Source organism: Podarcis melisellensis, assembly GCF_964234715.1.
Source record: "Podarcis melisellensis genome assembly, chromosome: 4".
NCBI lineage: Eukaryota > Metazoa > Chordata > Lepidosauria > Squamata > Lacertidae > Podarcis > Podarcis melisellensis.
Window position 1 is genome coordinate 10728141 of NC_138531.1, and position 14879 is coordinate 10743019.

Below are 14879 nucleotides of genomic sequence, written 5' to 3' on the forward strand. Positions count from 1 at the left end.
TAGACAATTCATTCTTCTAGAAATAAAGTATCAAAATAAATTCATTTCATCACTGAATAATAATGATGATGATGATGATATTTATACCCCGCCCATCTGACTGGGTTTTCCCAGTCTTTCTGGGCAGCTTACAGCAGTTTAACAATAGCCTCCAGAGTACAGTATACATTTGTGATTGTACTTTTGACTCTTGGTGTCTCTGAGCTGACAACTTGATCCTGTAGTCCCGTTTCAGAGAATGAATGCCAACCGGTTAGGTTTATTACCTGCACACGCTCAAAGATGTCAGCTTGCTCATTGTCACTGAGAGAGGACAGATGTTTCTGAATCACAAGTTTAGCTCTTGGTGGATAAAGACCTTAAAAAACAACAGAGAGTCAGGCAGACATTGATGAGGTAAGTTATATTTATTTGACAAACCATCTCACCATACTTATTGTAGAACATCAACACTGAATAATGTGCAGTATATTAAGTCATGACAATGTCAAGAAAACTCAGATTTTATGCTAAAAACAAAAGTTTCTGCTCCACAACTTTTACAAATTCAGTCTTATTATATTCTTAATTTATGGAAGGGGAAAGCGGGGTCTCAAACAAGCAAGCGGGTAAAGAGAACTACCACCAGTGATGTGATTATGTGTTTTGGGGCACTAGACTTCATGATCTTATGGGGGCCCTCTTTTTTAGATGCAAGAGAAGATGGCCTCTGCCACGTGCCAAGTGAGATCCATCTTCTCAGATGCACTGCCTTGCCTCAGAGGATTCGAGAGGGAGTTGATATGACACCAGGGACATATTAGGATGGCAGCCAGAACTGCCTCCTTCATACGAGCACCGTGCGATTTCTGTTTGTGTGCCACATTTTAATAGAGATTTTGTTTGAGAAACTTTTTCTCGGCTGCTCCGAGAGCCTCTTGGCACTATGAAGTGGGCTTTTCCCTTCACTGGTACCCGATATTTAACAAAATTTAACGAGCATACCACCAGGTCTGGCACCTACTTTCACCTGGAACGCCTCTATCGACTGAAGCACAGTCTTCCAAGATATTGCAGCTCTTTTTAAAAATAAATAAATACCCACCCACCACATGTGATAGAAATCTTCTTTAAGCTGTTGGTGTAGCTAAATCAATGCAAAGTTGTTGTTGTTGTTGTTGTTGTTTTGCGTGCATTTTTCTTGCTCAAGGGCAGAATCATAACTCAGCAGTGGGGTTCCCCCCCCTCTCTTAAGGCCAAGGAAGGCCGTACCTTTTTCAAAACCCAGGCCTCCCGCAGGATTTCAGTTTGAGAGTTCAATCAGTCAGTCATTCTCGAGAGAGGTGATTATAGGTCCTACATACACCCTTCCAGAACCTGCCAACCCGCCCACCCACCCTGACAAAGCTCTTTCTTTTCTTGAAGAAAGCATCAGCTTAAGTCACGGGCGGCACTTGCGCAGACTTGGCACTCTTCTCTGCCCACCAGAGGGAGCTGACAACTAAATATGTACTTCTGCTATATACACATGCCAGCATAGAAGAAAGCAAGCTTTATTTTGGGCTGGGGGGAGGGGGGAATGCCATGTGGGTAGCCTTGTCATGCTGTCAGTATGGTGACTAGCTTCCAACGGCCTCCATTTTGAATAAGGTTTCCGCATCGCGTTCTTAAAACGTGTGAGTCATCCTTTTGATGGAAATTGTTGCCCAGGATGAGTTAGGGCTCATTTAGACTTCCTTTTGCTCTGCATTTTCCAGGCCCAGGGTTCATGTTGTGCTTCCCCTGGGAAAACCCGTGTTTCGCCACTAAATCAGAGCAAACAGCAATCGGGTTTCCCACTGGCTGCCATTTGCCCTGATTCGGTGGTATGTATGCTGGCACCCGCCTGTTCACGAGACCATATGTAAGTGCGCCTTTGGGGGTGGTCAAACCATTGGAGAGGTACAGCACTGTAGAGACCGATACGGGAGAGACAGGTTTTGTTGCAGGTGGGGCTGAGGAAGGTACCCGGTTTTACGGCTATGGGTGCACCAGGGTGTTTCTTCTCTCATTGCTAAGATGTGGGTTTTCCTGGTGAAAGCACCAAGACAAAAACAATGATACTAGACCAGTGCCTAGAAACACAGCACAAAAGGAAGTATGGATGAGCCTTTATAGACATCAAACAAATATATAGGAAAATAGCACTGCTCGGGTGGAATGACCAGCCAGGGTAGGAACCAAATGGAACCCTCTATACTGTAAATCTCAGAATACCAGATACTGTGGGGTGGTCTGTAAGGAGCAAGCTGTTGCCTTCATGATTCGTTTGTAGGTTTTTCAAAATAACCTCTAGTCACCATTTGAAACACAATTACTGTACAGATTTGCTAGACCTTGGTCTGATTATGCAGAGCTATTCTTCTGGATAGGGTTCATATAGTTCAAGGCAGCCCCTCTTCCTTTCCTTTAAAAGGCAACAATCTGGCACATGCCCTATTTATGGCTGTGACAGGAATCCTATAACCTTATAACAGGAAGGGGGCCTATAATAGGTGGGTGGGTCTTCTTGATACAGAACCAAATATCCACAAGAAAAGTTGTTGTGGTTGCTTGAATTTATAAACTGCCCTATACTCGGAAGTCTCAGGGTGGTTCACGGAATAAAATCAAGACATAAAACCACAAAATACATAATAAAAATAAAAACAACAACCCAATAGTGGCCCCCTCAAAAAAAACACATTTTAAAAGGGCATTGGATGTAAATCTGGTTAAAAAGGAAGCTTTGTGCCTGGTACCTAAGGTGCGCAATGAAGGCGCCAGGTGAACTTCCCTGGGGAGAGCATTCCACAGATGGGGAGCCACTGCAGAGAAGGCCCCGTTCTCGTGTTGCCACCCTCCGGACCTCTTGAGGAGGAGGCACAGGAAGAAAGGCCTCAGAAGATGATCTCAGGGTCCGGGTAAAGTTATATTCCCTCACAGTTATGGTATACGCAGGGCAATCTAACGTAAATTACAGCCTTAACCAGGCATTCATGGACACTGGAAGAGTTAGCATGGCGCCCTAAGCAAACAGGCTTGACTGTTACTGCAAAACAAGGCCCCGTGGCACCTTTGTGTGCAAAGCACAATGCTCCAGATTCAGAAAGCAAGCAAGGGATCACAACTACCTTCAATCCTTTCGCAGAGCTTGTGCAGCGAGTGCATTGGGCAGGCCTCGCAGAGCTTAATCTGAGTCTTGGCGCTCTGGAGGGCTGCAGCCGTGCTGAACGCTTGTTTCAGAGTGAGCATTACTTCATCCACCTGAAAAGGGAGGATTAAAATCCAATGAATCTTATGTGTGCATTTTAATACCAGTTACATAAAAATACATACATACATATTTAAACCAGACACCAGATTTTCAATCTAGTTAGCAAACCACTGAGTTACCATTAGAAATAAAAAAGCACAGCAAACTGAGGTGATGCTCCTTCAGAAATGAACACGAGTTACACAATGGCTAAGAACCCTTTCATTTCACTACAGCGTCTGTGGAAGAATCTGCCAGTGTCCTGTGTCCTATTTTCATTTAAATGGCTTGTTAAAATTAGACTGATTTAGCAGGCTCTGTTTCACATTTGGATTGCTGTTGTTTTTTTAAAAAAACAAGTGTCGTTTTTCTTGCGTTGTTTTTTTTTTAACACAGCTGAATTCTTTGATAATAGGGATCGGAAACTTAACTTTTCCAATAAGCATAATGAAGATATTAAATCCTATTCCTGGATAGAATTTAATTTAGAGAACTGGGCCTTTATGTAGTGGGACTAAAAGGAGCTGAAGACAAGCTACCAACTTATTAGTAACCAACTGAACAGCTCGCCAGCCTTTATTGTTTCCAGACGGCAGTCTGGGCCGTGCTCCCCCCCCCCCCCCCGGACACAATCACAAATAGAGGCAGGCAAAATTCCCACACTCTCCCACGTTAGAGGGGGGCAAACTTTACATTCTCTGTCAGGAAAAGGGTCAGAGGTTACAAGGCTTCCCCTCAAGTGGTATAGAGATTCAAATCCATTTTCATGCCCCGCAAAGAAGCTTTTCAGTATCTCCTTTCCCTTCCTAAATTTTATGTTGTGCCGTTTAAGAAAGCCAGACCTCGAGTCTGGAAAAATCTGGAACAAGATTCGCTTTTTACAGTAGCTTCTAGTTTGCTTTGAACTTCTTCTTTTTTGCATTTGGACACAGTTCCGCAGCTTTCTTGTGAAGAATATTTGCCAGGCAAGGAAAGCGAGGCCCTCGTCTATGGACTGTTGCTTAGCAGAGTATTTGGTGGCTGTGCAATTTTCCCTTTCCAGAGATCACATCATCTTTATCATTTAGATCCTAACTCAAAGCCTTATATGGCACAGGAGCCTAGGCCCAGATTTCTGTTTTGACTCTTCTGTCAAAACAGCTTTTAGTTACAATTGGCGCCATTCTCACCACCTGAAATTACAGAATAAAATTCTCTCCTGCCGATATAGAAGCTCCAAAGGCAGTTGTGCATGCATAAACTAGTGTATTAAGTTATTTGTGAGGAATGTAGGAGGTAATGTCAATCAGGCATCAGAACAAGCGATACCCTTTTTGCAACTATGGGTGTTGGTCGTGGGGGGAAGGCAGCTCTTATTATCTTTTAAGATTATAGTACTTTGGGTGGGTACTGTTGGGGTTTCTTGGGTTTTTTTTCCCTTGGGATTTCCTCTGCTACTGCAGCATCATCATAGACTCTTGAATCCCAGGGTCTCTTTCCTCCTGGCCTTGCGATGATGTCGCTGCCCATATCTTGGTGAAGAGAAAAGGGAGATGTGCCGCGCTTCATTACCCTGCTCAAAATGGGTATGAAATATCTGCCGAATGTGCCCTGGCACATGAAATTACTGCCATCGGATGTGGGAGGGAAAACAAAGACTAGAAGCGTGTGCTGCTTTTCCCCCCACTGTCCAGAACTAAGAGTCACAAGGAGATCACGCTATGGATTTGGCCTGTGTCCAAAAAAAGGGAACACAAATATCTTACCACATTTTTGGAGTTTTATAGCTCTTGAGATACAAATCACTAGATGAACGGAAGAATACAGTAAACAGTAGTGACTTACCAGAGATTCGCTTGCACACTGGAACACATAGCAAACATACTGATTGATCCCAGGTTCCGCAGATTCCCGACAAATAAAACCAAAGTGATCTATGTGTCTTATGCCCTGGAGAGAAATAAAACGAAAAGCTGAACATACAGTAAAAAATTAATTGATGCTCATCAACTACAGATCATTAGGACTCTAGCATTTTTTTAAAAAATCAGGAGTAACTAAACCTACTTTTCCTGTATAGTGTTTCCCAATCTTATAGATAGAAAAACCATGATCCTTTTGTGGTTTTAAAGAGCGCGTATAAATATATACAAACATTTCTGAATATGTGATGCTCCTTGCTCCAACAGACATCTCCAAAAAAGAAACAAAGCTAACAGATCACTATTTTGAATTACTACACTGAAGAGTCGGAATCATTTTTCTGACTTTTGTTTCTGCTTCCACTGCCTATTCCTCCTCTCAGTATACATTTCTGACACTCCCCCAAAGCCCTATGAATCAAGGAGGACCCCAAAATAATGTGTGTCCTTTCTTTCTGAGGGGAGCATGAGAAGATCCGAAATGGTTAAGTCTCTACTTGGCATAGCTCCTGACTTCTAGGCCCCAGCATACAAAATGAAAATGGTGGCAGCCTCAGCCTGAGTTGAAATGGGTCACATGCAGTGTTTATTTGTATACACTAGTACGTGTATAAAATTTGTATGCTCATCTGGTACACCGGCCGAGACTGCAAGGCGCTCTACCCGGGGCTACCTTTGAAGGTCACTCAGAAGCTACAACTAATCCAGAATGTGGCAGCTAGACTGGTGACACGGAGCGGCTGCCAAGACCACATAACACTGGTCTTGGTACATTGGCTCCCAGTACATTTCCAATTCAAAGTGTTGGTTGTTGTTTAGTCGTTTAGTCGTGTCCAACTCTTCGTGACCCCCTGGACCAGAGCACACCAGGCCCTCCTGTCTTCCACTGCCTCCCGCAGTTTGGTCAAACTCATGCTGGTAGCTTCAAGAACACTGTCCAACCATCTTGTCCTCTGTTGTCCCCTTCACCTTGTGCACTCCATCTTTCCCAACATCAGGGTCTTTCCCAGGAAGTCTTCTCTTCTCATGAGGTGGCCAAAGTCTTGGAGCCTCAGCTTCAGGATCTGTCCTTGCAGTGAGCACTCAGGGCTAATTTCCTTAAGAATGGAGAGGTTTGCTCTTCTTGCAGTCCATGGGACTCTCAAGAGTCTCCTCCAGCACCATAATTCAAAAGCATCCATTCTTCGGTGATCAGCCTTCTTTATGGTCCAATGTTGGTACTGACCTTTAAAGCTCTAAACCAGGCATCCCCAACCTTTGGCCCTCTAGATGTTTTGGCCTACACCTTCCATGATCCCTAGCTAACAGGACCAGGGGTCAGGAATGATGGGAATTGTAGTCCAAAACATCTGGAGGGCCAAAGGTTGGGGGTGCCTGCTCTAAGCGGCCTTGGCCCTGCATACCTGAAGGAGCGTCTCCACCCCCATTGTTCAGCAAGGACACTGAGGTCCAGCTCCAAGGGCCTTCTGGCCTTCCTCTCTGCGAGAAGTGAGGTTACAGAGAACCAAGCAGAGGGCCTTCTTGGTAGTAGCGCCCGCCCTGTGGAACGCCCTCCCATCAGATGTCAAGGAGATAAAGAACTACAGTGGTACCTCTGGTTACGTACTTAATTCGTTCCGGAGGTCCGTTCTTAACTTGAAACTGTTCTTAACCTGAAGCACCACTTTAGCTAATGGGGCCTCCCGCTGCCACCGCAACACGATTTCTGTTCTCATCCTGAAGCAAAGTTCTTAACCCGAGGTACTATTTCTGGGTTAGTGGAGTCTGTAACCTGAAGCATATGTAACTTGAAGCGTATTTAACCTGAGGTACCACTGTACATAACTTTTAGAAGACATCTGTATCAGGAGGTTTTTAATATTTGATGTTTTACTATGTATTATATATGCTGTAAGCCGCCCAGAGTGCCTGGGGAATCCCAGCCAGATGGGCAGGGTATAAATAATAAAATAATGATGATTATGTTTGAAGTAGTTTTGTAGTAAAATGGAAAACATGAAAAATAAAGTGATTTTAAGAAGCCAAGAACAGCACTGACCACACTAAACAGTTTAAAGGAGGAAGGTATTCATTCTGCAATCCTATGCATGCCTATCTGTGAGTTAAGTCCTACTGAACTCAGTGGGGGTTATGGCTGAGTAAACATGTAAAGGTTTTTGCCAGCAGTTTACAACCCTCCATGTGCTGCTGGTCTATAGCTCTCCCCATACATTATCACCGGTCAGGCTGACCAGAGCAGATGGGAGTTGTAGTCCAACATCATCTCATGGATCCCCTCGGTTATATCATAAAGTCCTTGCAGAAAAGAAGTGCAAGGACTTCAGACATCAACAGAAATGGAGCAGAAATTCATACTGAATCAAAAGCAAGCAGACGATTCTCTTTCCTTCACCAGCACTAAGGGAGTGAAAGTAACCACAGGGTTGCTTCTTACCACAACACAGTAAGTGAGACAACTGTGTGTAAGGGGGAAAACCCTAAAACTTAAAACTGGTGTGACTGTCAGTTACGTTGTCTCCTCTTAGTTCTTCCCTGGGGAGGTTTTTCAACATCCCAAGAACAACAGGTGAGTTTCTTTTATTGTTCTCAGTACAGGGAAACTCTCACAGCTGCTTCTGACACGCAACGCCATACTAATATGTTTTGATATTTGTGATCTGCTTGTACAAGTTCAATGCATGCAACCTTCCTGCAAAAGTGTCAGTCACTAGAAAACAGCCGGTTGGAAGTGACGTTGCTATTTTAGTCCAAGAGAATGCATGCTTGAGAACTCTAAAACCGGTGATGAGAAAACTGAGATGATGATGTGATGAAGGTATTTGCCTGCAAGTCTTGTTGGAAAATAGTGGCTGCAATCGAGCAACGGAGAATTGCAAGCAGAAACAGCCTTCCATACACAAAGCCCACAGAAGCATGTATCTCACTATTTCTATCACAAAGCACATTCACTGGTCAGATCCATCTGTTTTGCACATGTAACAGGATTAGTTGTCACGACGAGACCCCATTTTGGGGGGCAGGGGAATGATCAAGAAATATCCCAGCACGCTATTTCATCATTTGTCTCTCTGATACTTTTCATTTTAGATGTGAAGAACAGTTAAGATTTTCACCTGCAACTACCTTAATAAAGAGAATGAACTGAAACTTCTCTTTCAATAAGTAGGCAAAGCGTCATGTCAAAAGTACCCACTGATCACTCAATTTTATTTTATTTTTAATTTCAAATTGTTGTTCTAAATGTTCTAAGAAAAATTTGTTACCACAAGGAGGATTGGAAATGAGAAATCAGCAGCAAACAGCATGAAACTTAACAGATGTCTCTGTTGTTGATACTGCAGGATAATTCTCTGGCATTCCCTTTTTATTATTATATGCTGCTAGAATATATTGAATTCTACAGTGAAAAGCAGGAACAACTAAGCAGATGTTAACAAATAGTTCCTCCCACCTCAGTCCTTCTGCTTACACTTAATTTTCCAAACCTGTTTTTATTCTGAAGATGCCCAGCTTGTTTTATCCAAACACTATTAACCTAGCTTGGATACCCACCTGAGAACATGAGGAGATATCTTTAAAGTTCTTCTCAAACACAACCGATTTCGTATCTGGACTGATGAGGTTAATTTCAAATCGACCAACCTTGAAAAGAGAGAAAACAACAACAACATGTTAAGGCAATCAGAACATCATGGACAAATAGCTATCCTTGAGACTTGAGGCGCCAGAAATTTTTACTCGTGCCTGTTTATCAAAGGGAAGCGTATCAAAAACTGATGTTATGCCAACAGTAATGATTAAGGACAGGGTGACTGTTCTGCTAAGCCACCTGAAAGCAATCGGAATAGAGAAAGAGGAACAGGCATATAATATATTTGCTTTTGTTTTATTCAGGATTCCACTTTATCTATGGGATGAGTAGTCAGTCATGCAAGCTCCCACAGAAGACACAGGCTTGAAGTCTCCGTAACAAGCCTCTCAAATGTTCCAAATTCAGGGCAACTGGAAATATTCAGAATAAAACTCGGTGACAGAAGATGAATAATGGGAATTACGAGGTACAGAAAAATAGTCAAGAGGAACCAGGAAGAGCATCAGCATGCAGTTTAAGAATAGACATTGATGAATTTGCTCTAAATGCTACAGTAATAACCTTGCCTGCAAATATTTTCAATTTAAGGGATCTTGAAGATCATCTTAACCAGTCATCCAGAAGCTAATCTCACATGTTTACAGATTTAACAAACACCAAAAGCAGAAAGTAAGGGTGAACAGGACAAGGAATTTTATCAGCAGTACTGTACATCAAATTGCTGGCTGTGTTATCAGCTGAACATATACAGTATCTTTTTCAGTATATAATTAGCTTTGGTATGCTTTTAAGGTGGTGGTCAACCAAACAAAAACATAATTTAGAGACACTGCTCCATTATTTAGAGCCATTGCTTCCTCAGTGCTACAAACTACAATCCTGGCCTCACAGGTTAAAACCTACCAACCATCACATATTCCTATCAAAATTTATATTTCATTTTGTGAAGTTTTCTCCTCTCGCTCCATTTGCTGAACATATTATTACTTTTTTTTTACCATTTATAACCTGTATACTGGGCCAGGAGAAAGTATACAGCATACCGTATTTTTCGCTCTATAAGACGCACCAGACCACAAGACGCACCTAGTTTTTGGAGGAGGAAAACAAGAAAAAATATATTCTGAACCTCAGAAGCCAGAACAGCAAGAGGGATCGCTGCGCAGTGAAAGCAGCAATCCCTCTTGTTGTTCTGGCTTCTATGATAGCTGCGCAGCCTGCATTCACTCCATAAGACGCACACACATTTCCCCTTACTTTTTAGGAGGGAAAAAGTGAGTCTTATAGAGCAAAAAATACAGTATGTTACAGACAACTCTCTGATTTCCAGCAGCCTTTAGCAATGCTAGCCCCAGACCTAGGCTAGATCTACACTGACCTGTAAAAATGCTTTAAAAAAGTAATATAACTCTCAATGCAATTTTCCATTGGCAGTGGATCACTGCTCTATAGCGCCCTCTGATGTCACAGGTTTATAACGCATTTTTAACGTTTTAACTGACCACTGTAGATGAATCCTTAGTAAAAAGGTAACAAAAGGGAGAGGGGAGAGGCCTGAGAGTAAAATGAAGGAGCAAGTAATTTGTAAGGAAAGATGAAAAAATATCTAGGGGAAGAACAGAAGCAGTAAAGGAAGGGCTGAAATGGCTTTGAACAGCATGGATCAGCGTGGATGAGTACAGTCTCCTCTCTCTCTCTCTCTCATGCATGCGAATGCCCAACTCTGTCCTGGGTCTCCTCGTTAGCTGTAGTAAAATTGAGTTTCAGGTATAAAAACCCAAGTTCCTGACAATCTAACGAGTGAGAATCAATGGGGTATTCATAGTAAGCATATAAACCAGGGGTCGGCAACCTAAGGCCCATGGGACACAAGCGTCCCATGGGGGGGTCATTTAACCGGTCCATGGACCCCCGCCGCCAGCTCGTTCGGCTCCCGTGCTAAACCGGTGCGGAGCAAAGCAGGGACCGCCTTCTGCGATGCTGGCTGGCTTCCCATTGGCTGCAGGAAGCTCCTGTAGCCAATGGGAAGCTGTGTATGCCTCCTCTGTGCTGGAAGGAGCGCCAGAAATAGCGTTTGTGCATGTGTGTGCGCGCACACACACTCTGGTCCACTGCGGGACCGTGAACTGGCCCAAGCGACAAAAACTTTGCCAACCCCTGATATAAACTATTGCCTTTAACCAGGAAGAGGGCCTTCTCGGTAGTGGCGCCCTCCCTGTGGAACGCCCTCCCACCAGATGTCAAAGAGAACAACAACTACCACCAGACTTTTAGAAGACATCTGAAGGCAGCCCTTTTTAGGGAAGCTTTTAATGTTTGATGTATTACATTATTTTAATATTTTTGGAAGCCGCCCAGAGTGGCTGGGGAAGCCCAGCCAGATGGGCGGGGTATAAATAATAATAATATTATTATTATTATTATTATTATTATTATGCCTGCAAATTCTGGAACAGCATTCATGTTGGCTATAGTCCTATACACACTTGTTAGGGAAAAGTTCCATTAACTCAACCGGGCTCACTTCTGTAAGGCACTATTTCGTAAGAAAAACAAGGAGGCTTGCAACATCTGAAGACTGTGAACTGATGGCAGAAGTTTTTGTGGACTACAGTCTGCAACGTTAAGTGTAATTTTTAATTTTAAATCCTCTTAACAGATCTGCCTGCCAAAAATAGTTGCCAGGGCTGTTTAATATCTCTGTGTTTGTACACGTGCAAATGTGTGTATGTAAAAATATTGTTTTATTAAAAGAACAATTAGAGGCTATATCCCTAATCATAAACTGGGGAGGAAGTCACATTGGAAATTTGTTTCTGAGTAAATATGAACAGGGTTATACTGTAAACAAAGCTGTGTTTGTTTTATAGGTACCGCCTTAAGTTCCATCATGGAACTCAAACCTCTGTCATTCGAGTTCCCTGACAGTCTCCTATCCATGCACTAAACAGATCCAGACCTGTTTATCTTCTGCAAAGATCCTGCATCAGATACTGGCAACAGCTGCATCAAAACCTAAATGGTAATCTACCCGGTCAGCAGAAAATTTAATAGTCCTGTGGAAAAAGAATAGTTTTACCCTGCCTGCTAAACTTAGGAGTGGTGGCACAGCCTTTAAGGCCTCTTCAGGAAAGGTATACAGAGGTGTGGCATCACCACAGACCCCCACTAATTGTAAAAGATAATTTTGTATTATTAGGAAATTAAAACTATGCATAGCTAACTGTGCTTTCAACAATGAGCGCTTGGGGAAGCTATTGGGTGGCTGAACTCTCCCCAATGCAGTGTAGCAATGCTTAGAACTGGCATGACAGCCTTATCTTGCCTCCTGCTTTTTCAGGTTATTTTAGGTATAAATTCTAAGGCAGATAGGACATCAAGAAATAGTTATTTGCTTGTTCAGGATTTGCTAGGTATTCGATTACTATGGTACATTATCTTGCATTCCCTTTCAGCTCTGTTCAAATGCACAATTGCAGTAGCTTAACTATGGCTTGGTGCAATGTCCAAGTATAAACTATGGTTGATTACTGGCCAGCAAATCAGACTGAGAAAAATATGTTCTGAAGTAGGTTAGCAAACCGTAGTTTGGCATGATGTCTGACTTGAGAAACCATGGTAATATTCACCGTTCTGCTGCAGAATGGAGACAAGTGCACAGGGAGACAAATAACATAAAATGAAAGCAGAAGAACTCTTAACACAGCACTGACCACTCATCAGAAGTTGGGAACCTTGTCTTTCAACATATTGCAAAATTTCAGCCTCTTATTCTGTTCACCTTATGACTGAAAACCATGGTTGTACCACTAAACACTGATGTTAAGATTCATTTTGTTTTAGTGATGAGAGCCAGTGTGGTGTAGTGGTTCAGAGTGGTAGACTCGTAATCTGGGCGACCGGGTTCGCTTCCCCGCTCCTCCACATGCAGCTGCTGGGTGACCTTGGGCCAGTCACACTTCTTTGAAGTCTCTCAGCCCCACTCACCTCATAGAGTGTTTGTTGTGGGGGAAGAAGGGAAAGGAGAATGTTAGCCGCTTTGAGACTCCTTAAAGGGAGTGAAAGGCAGAATATCAAATCCAAACTCCTCCTCCTCCTCTTCTTCTTCTTCTTCTTCTTCTTCTTCTTCTTCTTCTTCTTCTTTAGGTGCAAACACAATTTTGATAAGAGAGCTTATTGTCTGAGAGCAAGTTCAAGCTGCAGCTTGCAAGAAGTTTAGAGCAGCTATCGCTGGTGCTTTGCGACCAACAGTACATCTCCAACTTTGATGCATTGACTGGGAGTCTGTTTAGACTAATAAGGGATCTGTGTAAGGATCTTCCCTTGCTAGCTTGTGTTGTTTGTCAGTGATCAGATTCCAAGCATGTTTGTACAGAAGGACTCCAACTTAAAGATATGAAGTAAAGATACAGTAGTATGTAAATTTGTCTACCTCAATCCATTCCCATTCACTCCACCCTCCCAGCTGCGAATATTCTGGATTACACACAGAGCATACCTGAAACAGCATTGTCCTGTTCTTTTCGGAGTCAGAAGGCTGGACGTGGCTTGGGGCACTTGCGTGACGTCTCCGGGATTGTGTTTTCAAACTATTGTCATGAACCTTCCTTTGCATGACACCCGTAACACTGCTGCACCGGGATCGGAACTCCTGCTGCTCATCAAAACCTGAATCCTCCAAAATGCGCTCGGGGAAAGAGACGCGGGAGCTGGCCAAGCTGGCCAGGTTGGGTTGGCTTCCAACTATGAACATCCCGGGGCTACCACCGTTTAGGCCGTCCACCTCCTCAAAGGGACTGTCCAAGGGAGAAGAGGGCAGTTCTCCATCGCACTCCATAAGATCCGTGATAGATTCCGCATTCCTTTGCTCGCTCAAGAGTTTCAGGCGCTGACGCTCGTGCAGGTTGAATTTCTCGATGCAGTCGTCAATGAGACTGGAAGGCGCCTTTTTGTGTGCCACCATCACTTTGCCACAGTACAGAACCTCAAATTTTTGAGAGTTGTAGAAGGCATCTTCGCTGTCTTTGTTAGGCTTGGCATCCTCTTTCAGGGCTGCTTTGCAAACCTGTCTTATGCTGCTGATGACATCTGGAACCTTTAGAAAAGGAGAAAGAGAATCATCATTAACAAAATGAAAACTGAAAGAAAACGGAGAACTTTTTAACAAAAAGAGAGGCACTTCCTTTAGGAGAAGGGTGCTGTCTCTGGAGTGGAGGTTTGCCTTACACTAAGGTTGCCAGTGAGAGCTGGACCATAAAGAAGGCTGATCGCCGAAGAATGGATGCTTTTGAATTCTGGTGCTGGAGGAGACTTTTGAGAGTCCCATGGACTGCAAAAAGATCAAATCAATCCATTCTGAAGGAAATCAGCCCTGAGTGCTCACTGGAAGGACAGATCCTGAAGCTGAGGCTCCAATACTTTGGTCACCTCATGAGAAGAGAAGACTCCCTGGAAAAGACCCTGATGTTGGGAAAAATGGAGGGCACAAGGAGAAGGGGACGACAGAGGACGAGCTGGTTGGATAGTGTTCTTGAAGCTACAAACATGAGTCTGAGCAAACTGCGGGAGGCAGTGGAAGACAGGAGTGCCTGGCGTGCTCTGGTCCATGGGGTCACGAAGAGTCGGACACGACTAAACGACTAAACAACAAGGTTACCAGATTTTTTTCAATGAATCTGGGGACACTTTTCAACTTCCTACTAAATAGATGTATTTTGTCAGGGGGCTGATTCGTAAATCCGGGGACTGTCCCTGGGAAAAAGGGACGTCTGGTAACCTTACCTTACACTTGCCTTGGGTGGGCGTCCAGAAAAAGGGATAACCCAGTCCTTACACAGAAGGAAGGTCTTATGGAAGATTCAAACAATTACCGGTACCTATAAAATGACCTGATTACGTGGACTGGAGAGTGTGAGGATTAGGGACTGTATGCTCTCTCTGTTTTTGCATTGATTCTAAACAGAATTCAGATATGCCTCTGTAGTTATCAATTGCTCCATGCATTCATGAACAGGACACACTGAAAAATCTAAGCATAACCAAGACAGGGAGTGCATCTCTGTTATCACCTCTCCCCCCACAAAGACACACACTTCAGTTTGGGCAGGGGACAATGACATCTACTAGAGAAGTA

At 43.4% G+C, this 14879-nt stretch overlaps 1 protein-coding gene across 3 annotated transcripts in view; it reads right to left on the minus strand.

Annotated features, from left to right (window-relative positions):
- Positions 1-14879, minus strand: part of TBC1D4 (TBC1 domain family member 4) — an 88381-nt gene that overhangs the window by 37494 nt on the left and 36008 nt on the right. For all 3 annotated transcript variants that reach the window (XR_014167303.1, XM_081907277.1, XM_081907278.1), the window contains exons 2-6: positions 13245-13841; positions 8707-8796; positions 5078-5182; positions 3132-3264; positions 267-358 (exon numbers count right to left, since the gene is read on the minus strand). Coding sequence is in view for 2 of the 3 variants with exons in the window: in XM_081907277.1 (XP_081763403.1) it covers positions 267-358; positions 3132-3264; positions 5078-5182; positions 8707-8796; positions 13245-13841 (1017 nt within the window). In the remaining variant the exon portion in view is untranslated. The remainder of the gene's footprint in view (positions 1-266; positions 359-3131; positions 3265-5077; positions 5183-8706; positions 8797-13244; positions 13842-14879) is intronic.